Source organism: Salmo salar, chromosome 25 (genome assembly GCF_965601325.2).
Source record: "Salmo salar chromosome 25, fSalSal1, whole genome shotgun sequence".
In the NCBI taxonomy this organism is placed as follows: domain Eukaryota; kingdom Metazoa; phylum Chordata; class Actinopteri; order Salmoniformes; family Salmonidae; genus Salmo; species Salmo salar.
In genome coordinates, this window is record NC_138315.1 from 15,650,957 (window position 1) to 15,673,106 (window position 22,150).

Genomic DNA, 22,150 nt, shown 5'->3' on the forward strand with positions numbered 1-22,150 from the left:
TCTACCTCTTGGATAAAGATGTCTAGATGATGAGGGCTTTTTCGTTCTGTCTTTTGATGGAGTTGGCACTGTGTGTGTGTGTGTGTGCACTCACCTTGTTCTTGCGGTCCTGGCTCTGCTCACTGCTGGTCTCAGTGGCTGCGTACGGTAGGCTGCTGCTGGTGGACGAAGGCTCCTTGTCCCTGTCCCCAAACCAGGAGAAGGGCATACATGTGGGAATAGAGGTCATGGACTCAGAAGGGGACAGGTTTCCCCCAGATTCCTCCAGGAGCTCGGCAGAACCCCTGGACATTAGGAAAAGGAAGAAAAATATAAGTCTCCAAGTTACATATTGTTCCTTTATTAGCAGAAAGGTCCTCTGCTAGCAGAGCTGTGAGTGTACGGTGATGACATATCTAGGATGTGGTGAAACTGTCAGCCTGGTAACATGACATGCGACATACCTGCTGTCCAGAGATGCTCGCATCGCCTCCTTGTCATGTTTCTTCCCTTTGCCACCAGACTTCCGAAGGCCACTGTTGGTTTTCAAAAGCTTTAGATTACGCAGGACTAACAGGACTGTCAAAATGGAAACTAATCTATCGCAGGCACTTACCCAAAAATCGTCTTTTTGGGTTTTCCGACTGAAGAACTCTCATTTGTCTCATCTGTAACAGAGTCCATTTTTTTTTTTTTTTTTACAAAGTAATGAACTGCCACGAGCAGCGAGCCAGTAAGAGGCATATCACTATGGTGACAGTTAGTGGAGGTAGCAGCAACAACCTGTTTTGTAAATGTACTGTGTAAACAGCATATTGTGGGTAGCAGATTAACGGCAGTACCTTTGAGCTCCTTGCCCTTCCCCTTGGACTCCCTCTTCTTGACGTTGCGAAGGAACCCTGAGGGGGAGTGTGGCGAGGGCAAAGAGGTGTCTTTCGACGAGGACAGGGAAGGACTGCCCCCGCTTTCGACACTATCTCTCTGGGACGGGGGCAGGGAGGGGCTACTGGAGAGCTTCAACTTGCTCCTGGATCTCTCCGCAGCCTCGGGGGTATTGTCCCTCTGGGCGTTCCTAGGATAGCAGATGGGCCCGGGCAAGGACAGGCTCTCCTGGATGCATCTCCTCCTGCTGACAGAGTCCTCCTCCGCATCTTCCTCCTCCTCCTCCTCGTTCTCCTGGAGGGGAAAAACAGTCAGCAGTGAATTGAGCAGACAAACAGCGGCTCGGAGATAGAACTGAAACATGTGAATATTGGTATTGAACATGCATCCATAGAAAGAGACGCGGAAGAAGAAATATTTGAAATAGCTAGTACTATTGAACCCTGAAATTGTTTTGAAAATGAATGAGAGAACTTTCTGAGCTGACCTGTGAGTGGCAAGGGGACATGACGAGATTCTCCTTCAGTTTGTTGCGAGACGGACGATTCCTCCTTGGGGCCAGTAGGCACTTGGCTTTGTGTGCACTGGTGTCCAAGCGCTCAGTCTCCGGAACCAGCTCGCTCCAGTCTGTATCTGTGGAGGAGAGACAAAACAGCTCAGTAAACACAACATAAGGCAAACTGTAAACTATTCTCAGATGTACTGGTGATCAGAGACAGTCACAGAGACAGTCACAGAGACAATCAAGCCTTCCAATGGTAGTAAATAATGGGTGGCTTCTATCCTGTTGGTGAAGTGTACGTTGGAGCCCTACCTAGCGTCAGAGAGTCCACTGACTGTGTGTTGATGACAGGGCCTTCACTCCCCTGGCTGCGCCGTCTCCTCTCCACTGCAGAGTCCTGACCCGCCTGGGTCTCTTCACGGTCAGCAGGTGGACCGCTGACCTCCAGGACCGCTATCTGAGGAGAGAACCACAGAATGGCCAGTCAACTTCTTCTCCACTAGGTCTGTTCTAATGTTGAAGTCTCTTTCTTTCAATATGTCCCTCTGACCCTGTCCTGCAGGCCTTCAAGCTGCTCCTTGTACCATCGATCCTTCTCGTCTAGAACCTTCCTCATCTCCTCCTCCTTCTTCACAAAGTCAATCTCCCTGGAAAGGAATCAGAGCATTAAACTTCAGAAATCATTCCACTGACGTATAAACATATTGTACTTTCTACACAACATGACTCAGCATAGTGGAAGGAAGCCCTCGGCCTGGTCAACACAGAGACTCACTCAGCTGAAGTCGAGACTTTCAAATAATGAAATAATGCACGTCTAACTTAGTGAACTCAACTCGAACTGCAAAAATCACTGAAGCTGGAGACTCATATCTCCCTCACTAACTTTAAGCACCAGCTGTCAGAGCAGCTCACAGATCACTGCACCTGTACATAGCCCATCTGTAAACAGCCCATCCAACTACCTCATCCCATTTTTACATTTTTTTTTCATCCCCATACTGTATTTATTTATTCATCTTGCTCCTTTGCACCCCAATATCTCTACTTGCACATTCATCTTCTGCACATCTACCATTCCAGTGTTAAATTGCTATATTGTAATTACTTCGCCACCATGGCCTATTTATTGCCTTAACTCCCTTATCTTACGTCATTTGCACTCACCGTATATAGACTTTTCTTTTTTCTACTGTATTATTGACTGTAGGTTTGTTTTACTCCATGTGTAACTCTGAGTTGTTGTATGTGTCGAACTGCTGTGCTTTATCTTGGCCAGGTCGCAGTTGTAAATGAGAACTTGTTCTCAACTAGCCTACCTGGTTAAATAAAGGTGAAATAAAAATAAAATTTTAAAACTCACTTCTGCTGGTAGTCTTTGAGCAGTTTCTTGGCCTTGTTGTATTTCTTGTCCAGCGTCTCGTACTGGCTCTGGGTCTCTGACAGTTGCTTGTTGACAGTTTTACACAGAGCCTGGGCCTCCAGCCAGTACTTCTCCAGCTTCAACATCTTCTCGTTATTCTCCTCAATCTTCTGCTCCAACTCAACCTCCATGGACTCCCTGGATGCTTTGTCCTCCTCGGACGCCCTTAGCTGTAAAGGAAGAGTGAAAGGTATTTTTACTACCTAAACGTAAGGGCTTCTCGTCTACGAGTACAATCACCATATTCAAATCATTACGGTCAGTCAGGTGACTGACAGGCAGAGACAGACAGTGTGACTGATGACATGTATGGTTAGTCACCGGGCTGGCGTCAGCTTACGCTCCAAGCATTTATCCATAAGTTCTCGTGTTTATAAAACAATCGTTTGTTCTTCAGATCGACCTACCTCTTCCTTCAGTTGGTTTATTTCAGCTGTTGCTATGTTGTGTTTCAGCTGGAGCTAGGTTAAAGAAAGAAACTATTTAAGTAACAAAAACAAGCATATATCACACACATATTTACACAGCCACCAAACTGTAAACTTGTGATAATTCTATCATTTGAAATACCTCCTTGAATTTGAAGCCCATCTGTGTGGAGTCCACATTGGAGGGCATGAACATGGCCTCGGGCTTTGGCAGGTCAAACACCTCCACTGTCCTTCCGCCGGAGAAACTAGACCCTAGGATACCTCCCTCCTCTTCCTCGTAGTGCTCCTCCTGAAACACAAAACAACCACACAATCACGCAGCCAATCACCTGCCCACGTGGCGCCCAGTAGCTGGGCTCGGAGCCCAGGGGAGAGGTATGGGTAATCACTACATCATATCTCAGTGTTACCGTGGTAGCCTGCAGAGAGCTCAGCAGGAGGCCTGTATCAGCAGGAAATTCATATCTTCTGCTCATCAACATGTTCCATCACACACACACACGCCCAAACATGAGCCACCACACACTTTGAAAAAAACAACACAAAAAGCCCCATCACACTACTGCACAGATTAATTGCATACCAACATTGAAATGGCCAAATTTGTTCACCACTACCAACAGCTCCTTGGACAGGAGTAGCCCGGCATTCGGAATGTATTCAGACCGCTTTACTTTTTCAAGATTTTGTTACGTTACAGCCATATTCTAAAATGGATGAAAATATTTTTGTTCGCTCAATCTACACACCCCCCCCTTTTGCCCTCAGATCAGCCTCAATTCCTCTGAGCATGGCCTCTATAAGGTGTCGAAAGCGTTCCACTGGGATGTTGAACCCAATGATTCCCACAGTTGTGTCAAGCTGGCTGGATGTCCTTTGGGTGGTGGAACATTCTTGATACACACGGGAAACTGTTGAGTGTGAAAAACCCAGCAGCGTTGCGGTTCTTAAAACAAACCGGTGCATCTGGCACCTACTACCATACCCTGTTCAAAGGCACTTACATCTTTTGTCTTGCCCATTCAGCCTCAATGGCGCACATACACAATCCATGTCTCAATTGTCTCAAGGCTTAAAAATCTTTCTTTAGCTAGTCTCCTCCCCTTTATCTACACTGATTGAAGTGGATTTAACAAGTGACATCAATAAGGGATCATAGCTTTCACCTGGTCAGTCTATGTCATGGAAAGAGCAGGTGATCATAATGTTTTGTATAATCAGTGTATATCGCCTTTTATCATATCCAATAGGTTTACGCTTTGTCTCTTTTCTAGGAGCCCTACCTTTTCATGCCCAGTTCCCTCTACAAATAAAGGCATGTGGTTGCCTGTGCTTTTGAAAAGCAAACATTGCGCAATTCCAGCAGGCTCCAGCAGCCACCCCACCCACACAGCACCAGGGTTACTCACTGCTCCCTTCCCGGGTGGAGTGTAACTGGACTGGGCTAACCAACGGGCCAGGTGACTCACCTCCTCGGTGGACTGTTCATAGGGGTCGTCCAAGTGCTGCTGCTCGCTCTTCTCCTGCTCCAGGGTCTCGCTGATCAGACGTGCCACTTCGCTCTGTGTCCCCGGCTTCTCCCGGCCAATCAGAAAACTGTTTGTGTGAGAGTGCAGCGGGTCAGCGTGGAGAGTGGTAGTACCAGTGCATACGCCTTAGTACCTGGCAGACGCCTTGCCTAGTCGATTTTATTTCCTTTGCTCTAAGTCTTGGCATACCAGCGTAGTTTTCAATCATAATAGTGGGCTCATACTGATATAAGTCGTTGTAATGCAAACGGGTGAAGCCTGTTTATTGAACTTTTCCTAGAGTGTGTGTGTGCGCGTGTGTGTTTCAATTGCCTACAGTGAATCATTAACATATTTTCCCATGTCCCATGTGGGCTACTCTCTGTGTGGAGGCCTGAGGCACATGCAGTAGACAATAACAAAAAGCAACCGATTTATTCAATATTTCGACATTTATCAAGGATATTTATTATCTTCCAGTCATACCTAATCACTTGAAGATAGCTATGAGGTATTTTGTGGGACGTACCATTACTGTCACACCTTAATCTCGAGTTGCCAGACAACCTAGAAATCTCGGGGCGAGGCTAGCCCCACCTTGGATGATTACGACTTATTTAAAAATCAAATCCGCTCACATTTTATTTGTCACTTGCGTAGAATACAACAGGTGTAGACCTTATAGTGAAATGCTTACTTACAAACCCTTAACCAACAATGCAGTTTAAAAGAAAAGTGTTAAGAAAGTATTTACTAAATAAAACTGAAGTAAAAAAAAATAAGTAAAAAAAAATAAATAAAGAAGAAAATAACAAATAAATAAAGAGCAACAATAAAATAACAGTAACGAGGCTATATACAGGGGGTACCGGTACAGAGTCAATGTGCAGGGGCACAGGTTAGTCGAGGTAATTGAGGTAATATGTACAGAGGTAAAGTAACCATGCATAGATAATAAACAGAGAGTAAGCAGCAGTGTAAAAATGATTAGCTGTTCAGGAGTATTATGGCTTGGGGGTAGAAGCTGTTAAGGAACCTCTTGGACCTAGACTTGGCGCTCCGATACTGCTTTCCGTGCGGTAGCAGAGAGAACAGTCTATGACTAGGGTGGATAGAGTCTTTGGAAATTTGTAGGGCCTTCCTCTGACACCGCCTGGTATAGAGGTCCTGGATGGCAGGAAGCTTGGCCCCAGTGATGTACTGGGCCGTACACACTATTCTCTGTAGTGCCTTGCGGTCGGAGGCAGAGCAGTTGCCATACCAAACGGTGATGCAACCAGTCAGGATGCTCTTGATGGTGCAGTTGTAGAACTTTTTGAGGATCTGAGGACCCATACCAAATCTTTTCAGTCTCCTGAGGGGGAATAGGCTTTGTCGTGCCCTCTTCACAACTGTCTTGGTGTGTTTGGACCATGAGAGTTCGTTGGTGATGTGGACACCAAGGAACTTGAAGCTCTCAACCTGCTCCACTACAGCCTCGTTGATGAGAATGGGGGCGTGCTCTGCCCTACTTTTCCTGTAGTCCACAATCATCTCCTTTGGTTACGTTGAGGGAGAGGGTGTAATCCTGGCACCACACCACCAGGTCTCTGACCTCCTCCCTATAGGCTGTCTCATCGTTGTCGGTGACCACTGTTGTGTCGTCTGTAAACTTAATGATGGTGTTGGAGCCGTGCTTGACCATGCAGTCATGGGTGAACAGGGAGTGCAGGAGGGGACTGAGCACGCACCCGAGGGGCCCCTATGTTGAGGATCAGCATGGCAGATGTGTTGTTACCTACCCTTACCACCTGGGGGCGGCCAGTCAGGAAGTCCAGGATCCAGTTGCAGAGGGAGGTGTTTAGTCCCAGGGTCAGCTAAGTGATGCGCTTTGAGAGCACTATGGTGTTGAACTCTGAGCTGTAGTCAATGAATAGCATTCTCACATAGGTGTTCCTTTTGTCCAGGTGGGAAAGGGCAGTGTGAAGTGCAATAGAGATAGCACTCCACACCACCCTGGGATAATGGTGTTGATGTGAGCCATGGCCAGCCTTTCAAAGCACTTCACAGACATGAGTGCTACAGGTCGTTAGTCATTTAGGCAGGTTACCTTGGTGTTCTTGGGCACAGGGACTATGGTGGTCTGCTTGAAACATGTTGGTATTACAGACTCGGTCAGGAACAGGTTGAAAATGTCAGTGAAATCACTTGCCAGTTGGTCAGCGCATGCTTGGACTGCACGTACTGGTAATCCGTCTGGCCCTGCACCCTTGTGAATATTGACCTGTTTAAAGGTCTTACTGGTGCTCTCATGCATGCTTCAGTGTTGCTTGACTCGAAGCACGCATAGAATTCATTTAGCACATCTGGTAGGCTCGTGTCACTGGGCAGCTCACTGCTGTGCTTCCCTTTGTAGTCCGTAATAGTTCGCATGCCCCGCCCCATCCGACGAACATCGGAGCCGGTGTAGTAGTATTCAATCTTAGTCCTGTATTGATGCTTTGCCTGTTTGATGGTTATAAGCGTCCGGGTTAGAGTCCTGCTCCTTGAAAGCGGAAGCTCTACCCTTTAGCTCAGTACGGATGTTGTCTGTAATCCATGGCTTCTGGTTGGGGGATGTACGTACGGTCACTGTGGGGACAACGTCATCGATGCACTTATTGATGAAGCCAGTGACTGATGTGGTGTACTCCTCAATGTCATCGGAAAAATCCCGGAACACATTCCAGTCTGTGCTAGCAAAAGAGTCCTGTAGCTTAGCATTTAGGATTCTTACAAGGCACCCCAACCTACGTCCCCTATGTCTCTGTCTCTTCTTCATGCGAATGACATAGATTTGGGGCTTGTACTCCGGTGTCTCCAGTAAATCCTTTGCGTGCGACTCGTTAAAGAAAAAATCTTAGTCCAGTACGAGGTGAGTAATCACTGTTCTGATATCTAGAAGCTCTTTTTGGTCATAAGAAACGGTGGCAAAAGACGTTATGTACAAATAACAACAACAACAAAAAACACACAATAGTAGAATTGGTTTGGAGCCCGTAAAACGGCAGCCATCTCCTCCGGCGCCATTCTATCAACGGGTCTATTAGAGCTGGCCTCTGAGCTCACCTGACTGTTCCTTTAGTGTTCTTCAGCACTGTAGCAGCAAACAGCTGGGTCACTCCTACCAGACTGATCCCATCCACCTCCACTATCTGGTCATTCACCTGGATTCTAGTTGGAAAGGACAACATGCAATCATAAGGCAAGACATTTGAGACATATTGTATGTTAGAAAGACGCAGTGTAATCAACAGGGGAGGATATTTGAGAAATGTACTGTAACTATGTTATAGTGATGCTTTTCCTTAATTTTTTTCAAATGCACAAATTCTTCCAGCTGGCAGCACAACATAAGGCCATATTCCTTGGGAAACAGAAGGAGCCATTTTCTTTCGGTGCCTCATAACATAGGGTTATAAATACAGCCAGTTGTTTAGAAATGGTGTACGAAGACCATTCGGAAATTAAGCATTTGTTCACTTTGACATCCCGACAGTGTTGTGTATCATCGTGATACGCCTATAATTTACAACACATTTTAAATGCCACGGTTAAAACTTTAATTCTTCGGGTTAAGCACAGTGGAGCGGAACGCGTTTCCCCAAAGGGCGGGCATCACCTGCCATCCCGTTCAGCTGCTCCACGCTCAGATATGGTCTTCACAAAGATTCCTAGTTTCTCCAGGCCCTGGTCAGCTCCCACTCCCATCCCTATGATACTGATGCCAAGGCCGTTGTCTCCTGTGGGGAAAAGAAAGATGGGGAGTTAGAATGGATGGATGGGACTGCATTCTCTGGACCCTTGTGATGATGTTAATGAGGATGTATCTTGGCCAGGGCTGCCTTGTAAAAAAAATAAAAACATCTCAAATGGTACTCAAAGGGATTAATAAAGGAAAGATGAAAGACAGACAAGAAGACGGACCTTTTTCAATTTCCACAGGGAACACGTCCATCTTCTCCACCCTCTTCTCCAGCTCGTACTCAGCTGACGCCGCCACGGGGTCCACCTCATCGTTGCGCCGGTCGTAATCCTCGTTAGAGTAGGTGCTGAACACCTGCAGTGTGGGAACACAAGCACAGGGGGCTTACAACTAGGTAAACCACTCCCCACACTCCAACAACAAGCAATGGACCTAATATGGGACAGACACATTTTCTTGTCTCTGTACTCATAGAATTAGCGTTATTCTCTAAAATAAGTCTGTTCTGCTCAGAACTATTCTATTTTTTTGTCTCTACTGTGGTTATGCGTTTCAATAAATATTAAGCAGACTAGGCTTTGATGTCTCGAACTCTAACCCTCCATACAGTGAGGGAAAAAAGTATTTGATCCCCTGCTGATTTTGTACGTTTGCCCACTGACAAAAAAATTATCAGTCTATATTTTAATGGTAGGTTTATTTGAACAATGAGAGACAGAATAACAACAAAAAAATCCAGAACAACGCATGTCAAAAATGTTATAAATTGATTTGCATTTTAATGAGGGAAATAAGTTTTTGACCCCCTCTCAATCAGAAAGATTTCTGGCTCCCAGGTGTCTTTTATACAGATAACGAGCTGAGATTAGGAGCACACTCTTAAAGGGAGTGCTCCTAATCTCAGCTTGTTACCTGTATAAAAGACACCAGTCCACAGAAGCAATCAATCAATCAGATTCCAAACTCTCCACCATGGCCAAGACCAAAGAGCTCTCCAAGGATGTTAGGGACAAGATTGTAGACCTACACAAGACTGGAATGGGCTACAAGACCATCGCCAAGCAGCTTGGTGAGAAGGTGACAACAGTTGGTGCGATTATTCGCAAATGGAAGAAACACAAAAGAACTGTCAATCTCCCTCGGCCTGGGGCTCCATGCAAGATCTTACCTCGTGGAGTTGCAATGATCATGAGAACGGTGAGGAATCAGCGCAGAACTACACGGGAGGATCTTGTCAATGATCTCAAGGCAGCTGGGACCATAGTCACCAAGAACACAATTGGTAACACACTACGCCGTGAAGGACTGAAATCCTGCAGCGCCCACAAGGTCCCCCTGCTCAAGAAAGCACATATACATGCCCGTCTGAAGTTTGCCAATGAACATCTGAATGATTCAGAGGACAACTGGGTGAAAGTGTTGTGGTCAGATGAGACCAAAATGGAGCTCTTTGGCATCAACTCAACTCGCCGTGTTTGGAGGAGGAGGAATGCTGCCTATGACCCCAAGAACACCATCCCCACCGTCAAACATGGAGGTGGAAACATTATGCTTTGGGGGTGTTCTGCTAAGGGGACAGGACAACTTCACCGCATCAAAGGGACGATGGACGGGGCCATGTACCGTCAAATCTTGGGTGAGAACCTCCTTCCCTCAGCCAGGGCATTGAAAATGGGTCGTGGATGGGTATTCCAGCATGACAATGACCCAAAACACACGGCCAAGGCAACAAAGGAGTGGCTCAAGAAGAAGCACATTAAGGTCCTGAAGTGGCCTAGCCAGTCTCCAGACCTTAATCCCATAGAAAATCTGTGGAGGGAGCTGAATGTTCGAGTTGCCAAATGTCAGCCTCGAAACCTTAATGACTTGGAGAAGACCTGCAAAGAGGAGTGGGACAAAATCCCTCCTGAGATGTGTGCAAACCTCGTGGCCTACTACAAGAAACATCTGACCTCTGTGATTGCCAACAAGGGTTTTGCCACCAAGTACTAAGTCGTGTTTTGCAGAGGGGTCAAATACTTATTTCCCTCATTAAAATGCAAATCAATTTATAACATTTTTGACATGCGATTTTCTGTATTTTTTTGTTGTTATTCTGTATCTCACTGTTCAAATAAACCTACCATTAAAATTATAGACTGATCATTTCTTTGTCAGTGGGCAAACGTACAAAATCAGCAGGGGATCAAATACTTTTTTCCCTCACTGTAAGTTATCAATAAGAAAAGTGCTCCCTGTGCCATCAACTCTTGTTCACCCTTTGCCAGTGAAAGAGGCTTCTGTGTCTTAGTTTTCAGACAGTGAGGTAACCTGCAGTCTCCCTAGTTTACAGCAAACTAAAGCACTGAGGCATGCAAATGCCAGTATGCACCAAGACAGTGTTACAGGGATTTCATTAAGGTTTAAAGAATCTATGATTTCAGCAGACATAACATCAGAGCACTAGTTCAGTCTCCGTTCAGTTCAGAGACGATGTAGCGGTTTCCTTGTTAGGATCCTAGTCGCACAAAGTGTGGCTGGCAAAGCACGCCCTGCCTCGAGAAAAAGCAGGCCACAGCTGGAAGGAAAAGAGTGGATGTGGCAAAGATCATTGCTCTGTGGCGACAGGTGGCAATCCTCAGTGCTAAAATGAATAGCTCACAGAAAGCCTGTATTCAGTCAGCAATCTCCTGCCCTCTACCAGCTTTCATTGCAGGTGGGCGTTATCCCGCCATATTGATTAAATCAAACATCACACAATTCATTTAGCCGGCATACCGCGTGTATTAGTCAGCTGGCATGGCCGCCTTCCATAATCTAACTTGTGAAACACTCTTAGAACCATCTGCTGGCAGTGACTACGTTACCAGGATGTAGTAAGAAAGGTATGAATCCAATCTATCTAAAGCGGCTTGGGCTGTGGGCTCCCAGGTCTGTATGGTGTCCTCTCCTGAGTCACAATGTGATATCCAGCCAAAGAGACAGAGAGCCAGAGCAAGCAGCACAGCCAGCTGGGATTTCACAGCTTCTTTTTTCAGATGATCTCAGTTCTGCTCTGAGAGAAGGGAGCTCTACTGATGGTGGGGATGGAACGGAGCGGACCACACATTCGTCTTCAGCTTTGATATTCTTCGGACATCCTATGTCAAGAACTGCAGGAAACTCACTCAAAATTAAACGTGTTGCTGGCTACAGGAAATGGAGGAAAGGGAAGATATGTCAAGGTTTAAAAGAGTGGGAATGCGGAGTCTACAACTGTCAAAGCCAAGGGAATGAACTCTAGTCTAGAGTTGTTCTGTTCTCCCTCATTTTTAAGGCATGGGGTCAGATTCAAGTGTGACCTCACTGTAACAACAGCACTCTCCATACATGGACAGAGTAGTTGTTACCTCATGTAACTACAGAGTCTTAGACATGACCCACTGTGTTATTACAACCCAATGACGAGCTCAGAAAAGTGGGGCCCAATGTTAGTCAGAGCACGCACTATATTGAACAATATAAAACACAACATGCAACAATTTCAAAGATTTTGCGGAGTTACGGTTCATAGAAGGAAATAAGTCAAATGAAATAAATTAATTAAGTCCTAATCTATAGATTTCACATAACTGGGCAGGAGCGCAGCCATGGGTGGGCCTGGGAGGGCATAGGTCCACCCACTTGAGAGCCAGGCCCACCTACTTGGGAGCCAGACCTAGCCAATCAGAATACGTTCCCCCCCCCGGTTGTGAGGCCATTCTCTAAAACGATGTTGGAGGCAGCTTATGGTAGAGAATAGAACATTCAATTCTCTGGCAACAGCTCTGGTGGACTTTCCTGCAGTCAGCATGCCAATTGCATGCTCTCTCAAAACTTGAGACATCTGTGGCATTGTGTTGTGTGACAAAACTGCACATTTTAGAGTGGCCTTTTATTGTCCCCGGCACAAGGTGCATCTGTTTAATGATCATATTCTTGATATGCCTGACCTGTCAGGTGGATGGATTATCTTGGCAAGGGAGAAATGCTTACTAACAGGGATGTAAACAAATTTGTGAACACAATTTGAGAGAAATAAGCTTTGTGTGCGTATGTGTCACGGTTCACTTTGATAGCAGGAGGTGTGAAGTCAGGCGCAGGAGACTGAGATCCGTTTAAACGTACGTTTAATAATCAAAACAGAAAAAATGCCGCAACAAGGCAGGTTGCAAAACAACTAGGAAGGAGGACAGCTCCAAAGATCCACAAGGACGGGGCGCAGCCCGGCAACCCCAATGCCTAAACAAGCAGCTTCACTGGGAAAGCATACAAAGATTCCCGACTATCAATAGCATGACAAAGAACAATCACGCACAAATCCCCAAACGGAACAGACAAACTAAATACCCCCACTAATTGACTAACACAAAACAGGTGCAGACCTAATCAGACAAAACCAACAGACACAGAAACATAGATCGGTGGCAGCTAGTAGGCAGGCGACGACGACCGCCGAGCACCGCCCGACCGGGGAGAGGCGCCACTTTCTGTGGACGTTGTGACAGTATGGAACATTTCGGGGATCTTTTATTTCAGCTCATGAAACATGGGACCAACACTTACATGTTGTATTTCTATTTTTGTTCAGTATAGTAGCGAACACCAAAGACAGACACAAAACTGGCTTACTCATTCTCCAGAGGATAGATGTATCCTAGCCTGCTATCTACTAATGGGAATTTTCTCACACAGTTCTGAGCAATAGTTCGAAGGAGTTCCCACATATGCTGAGCATTTGTTGGCTGCTTTTCCTTCACTCTGCGGTCCAACTCATCCCAAACCATCTCAATTGGGTTGAGGTCGGGTGATTGCGGAAGCCAGGCCATCTGATGCAGCACTCCATCACACTCATTATTGGTCAAATAGCCCTTACACAGACTGGAGGTGTCTTGGGTCATTGTCCAGTTGAAAAACAAATGATAGTCCCACTAAGCGCAAACCAGATGGGATGGTGTATCACTGCAGAATGCTGTGGTAGCCATGCTGGTTAAGGGTGCCTTCAATTTTAAATAAATCACAGACAGTGTCATCAGTGTCACCAGCAAAACACCCCCACACCTCCTCCTCCATGCTTCACGGTGGGAACCACACACGCAGAGATTATTTGGACGCCGATTATGGCCGATTACATTGCAATCCACGAGGAGACTACGTGGCAGGCTGACCACCTGTTACGCGAGTGCAGCATCAAAAGGACCTTGTGGCTGCAAGGAGCCAAGGTAAGTGGCTAGCTAGCATTAAACTTATCATATAAAAAACAATCAATATTCACATAACTACACATGGTTGATGATATTACTAGTTTAACTAGCTTGTCCTGCGTTGCATATAATCAAAGCGGTGCCTGTTAATTTATCAACAGCCTACTTCAACTTCGCTAAACGGGTGATGATTTAACAAAAACACATTCGCAAAAAAAGCACAACTGTTGCACAAATGTACCTAACCATAAACATCAATGCCTTTCTTAAAATCAATAAACAGAAGTATATTTTTTTAAACCGGCATATTTAGTTAAAAGAAATGCATATTAGCAGGCATATTAACTAGAGAAATGGTGTCACTTCTCCTGCGTTCTGTGCAAGCAGAGTCAGGGTATATGCAGCAGTTTGGGCCGCCGGGCTCGTTGCGAACTCTGTGAAGACTATTTCTTCCTAACAAAGACCGTAATTAATTTGCCAGAATTTTACATAATTATGACATGACATTGAAGGTTGTGCAATGTAACAGCAACATTTAAACTTAGGTTTGCGACCCGTTCGATAAAACTTTTCCATATTTCACTGAAAGAATAAACATTTTGTTTTAGAAATGATAGTTTCCTGATTTGACCATATTAATGACCAAAGGCTCATATTTCTGTGTGTTTATTATAATTAAGTCTATGATTTGATATTTGATAGACCAGTCTGACTGAGCGGTGGCAGGCAGCAGCAGGCTCGTAAGCATTCATTCAAACAGCACTTTACTGCGTTTGCCAGCAGCGCTTAGCAATGCTTGATTCACAGCGCTGTTTATGACTTCAAGCCTATCAACTCCCGAGATTAAGCTGGCAATATTAAAGTGCCTATACGAACATGCAATAGTCAAAGATATATGAAATACAAATGGTATAGAGAGAAATAGTTGACGCGTCATAATTTCTATAATAACTACAACCTAAAACTTCTTAACTGGGAATATTGAAGACTCATGTTAAAAGGAACCACCAGCTTTCATATGTTCTCATGTTCTGAGCAAGGAACTTAAAAGTTAGCTTTTTTTACATGGCACATATTGCACTTTTACTTTCTTCTCCAACACTGTGTTTTTGCATTATTTAAACCAAATTGAACATGTTTCATTATTTATGAGACTAAATAGATTTTATTTATGTATTAAGTAAAAATAAAAGTGTTCATTCTGTATTGTTGTAATTGTCATTATTACAAATATATATATAAAAATCGTCCGATTAATCGATATCGGCTTTTTTTGTGTCCTCCAATAATCTGTATCGGCGCTGAAAAATCATAATCGGTGGACCTCTAGCAGAGATCATCCGTTCACCTACTCTGCGTCTCACAAAGACATGGAGGTTGGAACCAAAAATCTAAATTTGGACTAATCAAACCAAAGGACAGATTTCCACCGGTCTAATGTCCATTACTCATGTTTTTTGGCCCAAGTAAGTCTCTTCTTCTTATTGGTGTCTATGGGTAACTCTAGGTCTTCCTTTCCTGTGGTGGTCCTCATGAGAGCCAGTTTCATCATAGCACTTGATGGTTTTGGCGACTGCACTTAAAGAAACGTTCAAAGTTCTTGACATTTTCCGGATGTCTTAAAGGAATGGACTGTCGTTTCTCTTTGCTTATTTGTGCTGTTCTTGCCATAATATGGACTTGGTCTTTTACCAAATAGGGCTCTTCTGTATACCAACCCTACCTTGTCACAACACAAATTATTGGCTCAAACGCATTAAGGAAAGAAATTCCACAAATGAACTTTTAACAATGCACACCTGTTAATTGAAATGCATTCCAGGTGACTACCTCATGAAACTGGTAGAGAGAACGCCAAGAGTGTGCAAAGCTGTCATCAAAGCAAAGGGTGGCTACTTTGAAGAATTTCAAATATAAAATATATTTTTGATTTGTTTATTAACACTTTTTTGGTTACTACATGATGCCATGTGTGTTATTTCATGGTTTTGATGTCTTCGCTATTATTCTACAATGTAGAAAATAGATGTCTAACTGAGAGAGACTAATCCTCTCCCTTCATGGCGGTTCATGGCCGTTGTGATCTCCAAATGTTGCGAGTGGTAAGGAAGTATGGTCCAGGAGACAACACAAGCCACCCTCAGAGGGAGACAGAGGTTTGTTATCTGCCGAGGTAGGCAGAGAGTGACTCTGGAAAGCTACATGATTAGAAATAGATTCCTTTGGAAGCTTGGATGGAGGAGTAGTGTGAAGGCTGCATGATGTAATCCAGTAAACATTTCCACTCCGAGAAGCCCAGTCTGAGGTCTGGGTGCTGGAGCATGTCAGGACTTGAGGAACCTGGCAGGCACTCAGCGGGAGTAGGAGACGACCGACCGTCCGTCTCTGTGTAGACCGCTATGGGTTCTCACAAACACATTCCCATGTAAACAGATTACAATCCAAAAGGGTGTGTACACACTATTGCAATTTTGTGGTGAAGGGAAGAATGGCATTCTCATTTTACTAGAGGTAGATCTAGATTTTGACCATGTCCGTGGGTATAATCTCATAGCTGAACACTATATCCACTGCCTGCATCCCCTGCTTTGGCTTTATTCTCCTAGCTGGACAGACATTGCTGAAGCTTGGACACAAGCAATGCCATCTCACTTGGTATTGAGATGAGTGAATTTGCCAATTAGTACAGGATGTACAGTACAAATGCTCTCCTCCATTTCAAATGAAAACAGTTTAGTCCAAGCACATCAGTCCTTGGATTATCTGACACGCACACATTTACTAAGGCTGAGAACAGTGTGCTCTAGAAAAAGTCTGTATGTGTACAACCAAATCAGATTGGTTTGGGATTTAATAGCCAGTTAAAATCCAAAAAAGAATCAATAAAACCGAAGCAGACAAAAGTCATTAAGGATAAAAAGGCCTGGTTTTGGGGGTGTACAGTAATTAAGTGGAGAAATGTTAATAGAAAATGTAAATTGTAGAACGGTGGGAACACACTGATGCATCCCAGGCCTCAGCTGGACTCTGCAGTGCGCTCCAGTGGTTTTGCTTGGCTTCTCCCTTCTTTTGTTCCATTTTCCTGTTGCCATGGAATACTCCAGCTATTCGGAACAATGTTCCTTTCTCTGTTGCTGAAACCTAATCACTCAAGCACTGTCTTCCACACAAGATAGAGACTCTGGAATCAAAGTCTTTATTAACCCCCCTCAAAAAACACAGCTTGTTGTTGTTATCACCAATCTCCAGTTACCATGTGAAACACCCATTTACCTTTATCTCTGTGTGCAGGCCTGGTGGTTGGCCAGGTAAGAGTTGCAATTTGTTACGTTCTGGAGCGCAAGGACAAGCAGATTCAGATCAAATTGGTGAAGCGCATTGTATTCTCATTGACTACTGAGCTGAAAGCTTGGCAATTAATGTAGCATTTTATTTTGTATAATTTTGTGCCACTAAATCTTTAATGGAGTGGCAGAAGCTGTGATGTGGCTTGGTAAACCTTAGTGCCATCTGCTTCATATTTTCTGTTTCTCCATGGCTTGTGAAAGCCTGTCTCCCAGCACGCCTGGCTTGACAATTACGCTTCATCCACCTTCAACCACCACAGAGGCCTGCCTGCCTGCTGTACACACACACACACACACACACACACACACACACACACTTTGCCCCTCTCCCGTTATCCCTTCCCCCCAAAACATACCACTGTGGGAAATGAGTCAGCAGCTGGGAGGGAAGCTAACCAGAGAAGCCCGCGCTACGCAAGGGCACCAAAGCGAGCGCCGAGCGCTGGATCGGGACGAGCACATAATGTAAGCAGCTCTACAAAGACAACAAATGAAAACATGCTGTGGGAGCAGGGCAGGGGCCTGGTGCAGATCATACAGTAATTAGGAAAGAAAGCATGCGGCCAAGTTATTCAGTCCTGAATAAACAGAGCACGGAATCGATTCAATACTTCCTGCTAGCATGCTCTACAAAAAGATAAGACCAGATACAAAAAATATACATTGGTTCAACAACAACAACAAAAACTGTTAAATAGGCCTCCTTTTCAACTCTACCTTTGAAGAAATAAACAACGAATCACTCTGGAAAAGCAAAGTGACTGACTGTTTAATTGTGAGAAAGAGGCCATACCCTAACCTTGTGTTTGGTGATGTGGAGTCAGATGGATAGAATGCGGCTGGGTTCCATTTTGGATTCATATTCTAAGGAGCGTGGAGTAAAGACAGGTTGAACAGGTTTGCTTCTAAATGGCCCACTGACTCAGATTAACAGGCACCTCTCGTGCCCTGCTATGGACAGCTGTTAAAAACCCTCCGATACCACTTCATCTTCTGTCAGCTAAGTGAAAACAACAGTTATTGATGTACTTACTTTTAATCACACAATGAAACGCAGTATGAGGCAATCACAATCAGCCCCAGACTAGTCGGAGTCTCCCTGTGCCAAAGAGCGAAAAGGCAGCATTGAGGCAGCTGTATTAGTATTCAGGCCCATCCCTCCAGTCTCCAGCCCAGGTGTCTGGAAGGAACACAGATCCTGGCAGGCCGGGCCTCCCTCTCCTCACCTCTCCTCACCTCTCCTCTCCTCTCTGGCTTCTCTGCTGGCTGGGTAAGGGGTGGAGTGCAATGTTCCCTCAAAATATTTTCGGCATTGAGCAAATTTCAGGTCTGCTGAGCGCAAACTTGAACATTATGAAAATTCTGTGCAACTTCCAGTGGGTGTTTACTGTGAACACTGAGGCTGTAACCACTTTAAGTTACAGTTTAAGCAGTGGCCAAGTAGGCTACTGTGGCTATTTGATCATAATGTAGGCCTACCAGAGTGGCCGACCATCAAAAACAATGGAGAAAATGATGCATCCCACAACATTTTAAACATGGAAATAGCTGTTCTATCATTCAGCCTAAAGTAGCAGAGAATGTGTTGAGTTCAACGTAGGTCTACATTCCATGAGACTTTTGAGAAGAGAGAAAAGAACATGCAGGGCTTGACATTAACCTGTTTATCCACTTGTCCTTCAGAGAAGGAGGTGACTGAAAATGGTTGTGTTGCTAGATGTAAGAAACCACTTTACAAAATACAATTAATTATTATTCCCATACCATTATTACAGAGAATCAGACAAATTATGCTACCCTCTGCCTATTGGCTACTTAGCTTATTTAGGCTAGTCTAAAAATACCACACTGCCCCTTTAAGACAAAAAAGCTCTTTACCTGACTCGCTTTTCAAAGATGTCTAGAGATGTACACATTTTGTGCTCTTGTAGGAAGCAATCACCCCCCTATTGCTGACTACAAAGTATCTATAACTGGGCAAATAACTCACTAACTAGCAAAATATATGAACAAAATGTCCACACGTGGCGACATGCAGCTCTTGCTTTGATCTCAACACAAGCTCATCTCTATCACGACCACAGCTGTAAACACAGTCCAGTTCAAAGTAAATGGAACAGATCCATATATGGCAATGTTTGATTTGAATTTAGGCCTACCGCAGCTCTGATTGGTTATGCCGCACGGGTCTGTGTAAAGTACGGTCTGAGTCGTGCCCAATAAAATCCTACTCCAATTTGTTCTGCCTACAACAAACTCTCTTGCATAATTTGTTTTGGTATGTCGTATTGAAAGTGGCTAATATCGCACTGATTCGATCACAATTGCCACGGTAAAGGGAAACGTTGATAGTGTTAACATGGAAAACTCTAGAAAGTTGAGTGAAGTTCAATCTCGTTCCTCTCTCCGCTGATATTTCTTCTAAGCTTTGAGGGAACATTGGTGGAGTGTGTCAGGCACATTCCTCTGGCAACTAAAAAGAACGAAATAGAGACAGGAAATTAAAGTATAACATTTTGTGGAGGGGATGTTCAGGAGTCGTCCCTCGAGTGTCCATGACTAGAGTAGTGGGGCCGAATGGTATCTTCTCTCCACTTTCCAGGATTCACACACAGGAAATCGAGCAGGACAAAAGGAATGCCACAACATAATGGGTTTTTTGTAGAACGACTGAGAAAGTCACTTCTGGTGACTTAAAAAAATATAAAACTTAATTATGTTGACACCATCTGAAATACACTGCTCAAAAAAATAAAGGGAACACTTAAACAACACAATGTAACTCCAAGTTAATCACACTTCTGTGAAATCAAACTGTCCAATTAGGAAGCAACACTGATTGACAATACATTTCACATGCTGTTGTGCAAATGGAATAGACAACAGGTGGAAATTATAGGCAATTAGCAAGACACCCCCAATAAAGGAGTGGTTCGTCAGGTGGTGACCACAGACCACTTCTCAGTTCTTATGCTTCCTGGCTGATGTTTTGGTCACTTTTGAATGCTGGCGGTGCTTTCACTCTAGTGGTAGCATGAGACGGAGTCTACAACCCACACAAGTGGCTCAGGTAGTGCAGCTCATCCAGGATGGCACATCAATGCGAGCTGTGGCAAGAAGGTTTGCTGTGTCTGTCAGCGTAGTGTCCAGAGCATGGAGGCGCTACCAGGAGACAGGCCAGTACATCAGGAGACGTGGAGGAGGCCGTAAAAGGGCAACAACCCAGCAGCAGGACTGCTACCTCCGCCTTTGTGCAAGGAGGAGCAGGAGGAGCACTGCCAGAGCCCTGCAAAATGACCTCCAGCAGGCCACAAATGTGCATGTGTCTGCTCAAACGGTCAGAAACAGACTCCATGAGGGTGGTATGAGGGCCCGACGTCCACAGGAGGGAGTTGTGCTTACAGCCCAACACCGTGCAGGACGTTTGGCATTTGCCAGAGAACACCAAGATTGGCAAATTCGCCACTGGTGCCCTGTGCTCTTCACAGATGAAGCAGGTTCACACTGAGCACATGTGACAGACATGACAGAGTCTGGAGACGCCGTGGAGAACGTTCTGCTGCCTGCAACATCCTCCAGCATGACCGGTTTGGCGGTGGGTCAGTCATGGTGTGGGGTGGCATTTCTTTGGGGGGCCGCACAGCCCTCCATGTGCTCGCCAGAGGTAGCCTGACTGCCATTAGGTACCGAGATGAGATCCTCAGACCCCTTGTGAGACCATATGCTGGTGCGGTTGGCCCTGGGTTCCTCCTAATGCAAGACAATGCTAGACCTCATGTGACTGGAGTGTGTCAGCAGTTCCTGCAAGAGGAAGGCATTGATGCTATGGACTGGCCCGCCCGTTCCCCAGACCTGAATCCAACTGAGCACATCTGGGACATCATGTCTCGCTCCATCCACCAATGCCACGTTGCACCACAGACTGTCCAGGAGTTGGCGGATGCTTTAGTCCAGGTCTGGGAGGAGATCCCTCAGGAGACCATCCGCCACCTCATCAGGAGCATGCCCAGGCGTTGTAGGGAGGTCATACAGGCACGTGGAGGCCACACACACTACTGAGCCTCATTTTGACTTGTTTTAAGGACATTACAAAGTTGGATCAGCCTGTAGTGTGGTTTTCCACTTTATCAGACCTCCATGGGTTGATAAATTGGATTTACATTGATTATTTTTGTGTGATTTTGTTGTCAGCACATTCAACTATGTAAAGGAAAAAGTATTTAATAAGATTATTTCATTCATTCAGATCTAGGATGTGTTATTTTAGTGTTCCCTTTATTTTTTTGAGCAGTATATAACTGATTCACGCCACTGCACTGTAGGGAGATGAGGAGCAAGCAGTAGCTGTAGCGCTTGTGTCTCTCATTAGCGCCACTGCTCATTCTGTTTGCAGCAAATATACATTGTAACTTGTCACTCTGATTTAAAGGAATAATGCAATATTTTGGCAATCAAGCCCTTCGTATACTTACCCAGAGTCAGATGGACTCATTGATACAATTAGTAGCAATTTGTGTGCAGTTTGAATTAAGGAAGTAAAAGATAGTTTTGTGAACCATTGCTAACTAGCATTAGCGCAATGACTGGACATCTATAATAGCTGCTCCCATAGACTTGCTAGCTGCTCGCATAGACTTCCAGTCATTGCACTAACGCTAGATAGCAACTTCCTACAAACTGCGCGCAGAGACATACAAATGATACCCATGAGTTCATCCGATTCAGGGTAAGTAGAAAAATGGCTTATTTGCCAAAATCTAAATTTAAAAGTACATCTGGGCAAAAAAGTATATGTTTAACAATTATTTTTTTATTTTAACCCTTTACACGTGGGAATTGGCCTATATGGATAGGGCTAAATGTAAATGTTTCTTACGGAAGAAATCTGAAAATAATGGTAGTAATTGAAAGGCAACAGTTTGGAGATTATGGGAAAATTACAAGACCGAAGTTGAGGACAAAACATTTTTTATTTTAATTAACTAGGCAAGTCAGTTAAGAACAAATTATTTTTTACAATGACGGCCTACCAAAAGGCAAAAGGCCTTCTGCGGAACGGAGGCTGGGATTAAAAATTACAAAAATAAAATATAAATATAGGACAAAACACACATCACGACAAGAGAGACAACACAACACTACATAAGAGACCC

At 44.7% G+C, this 22,150-nt stretch overlaps 1 protein-coding gene across 3 annotated transcripts in view; it reads right to left on the reverse strand.

The window, feature by feature from the left end:
• Positions 1-22,150, reverse strand: part of LOC106586230 (uncharacterized) — a 44,812-nt gene that overhangs the window by 6,068 nt on the left and 16,594 nt on the right. For all 3 annotated transcript variants that reach the window (XM_014173277.3, XM_014173276.3, XM_014173275.3), the window contains exons 3-16: positions 8,671-8,803; positions 8,366-8,486; positions 7,813-7,917; positions 4,687-4,813; positions 3,357-3,506; positions 3,194-3,247; positions 2,727-2,956; positions 1,914-2,010; positions 1,676-1,820; positions 1,349-1,494; positions 822-1,155; positions 596-647; positions 444-515; positions 95-284 (exon numbers count right to left, since the gene is read on the reverse strand). In XM_014173277.3, coding sequence (XP_014028752.3) covers positions 95-284; positions 444-515; positions 596-647; positions 822-1,155; positions 1,349-1,494; positions 1,676-1,820; positions 1,914-2,010; positions 2,727-2,956; positions 3,194-3,247; positions 3,357-3,506; positions 4,687-4,813; positions 7,813-7,917; positions 8,366-8,486; positions 8,671-8,803 — 1,956 coding nt within the window. The remainder of the gene's footprint in view (positions 1-94; positions 285-443; positions 516-595; positions 648-821; positions 1,156-1,348; positions 1,495-1,675; positions 1,821-1,913; positions 2,011-2,726; positions 2,957-3,193; positions 3,248-3,356; positions 3,507-4,686; positions 4,814-7,812; positions 7,918-8,365; positions 8,487-8,670; positions 8,804-22,150) is intronic.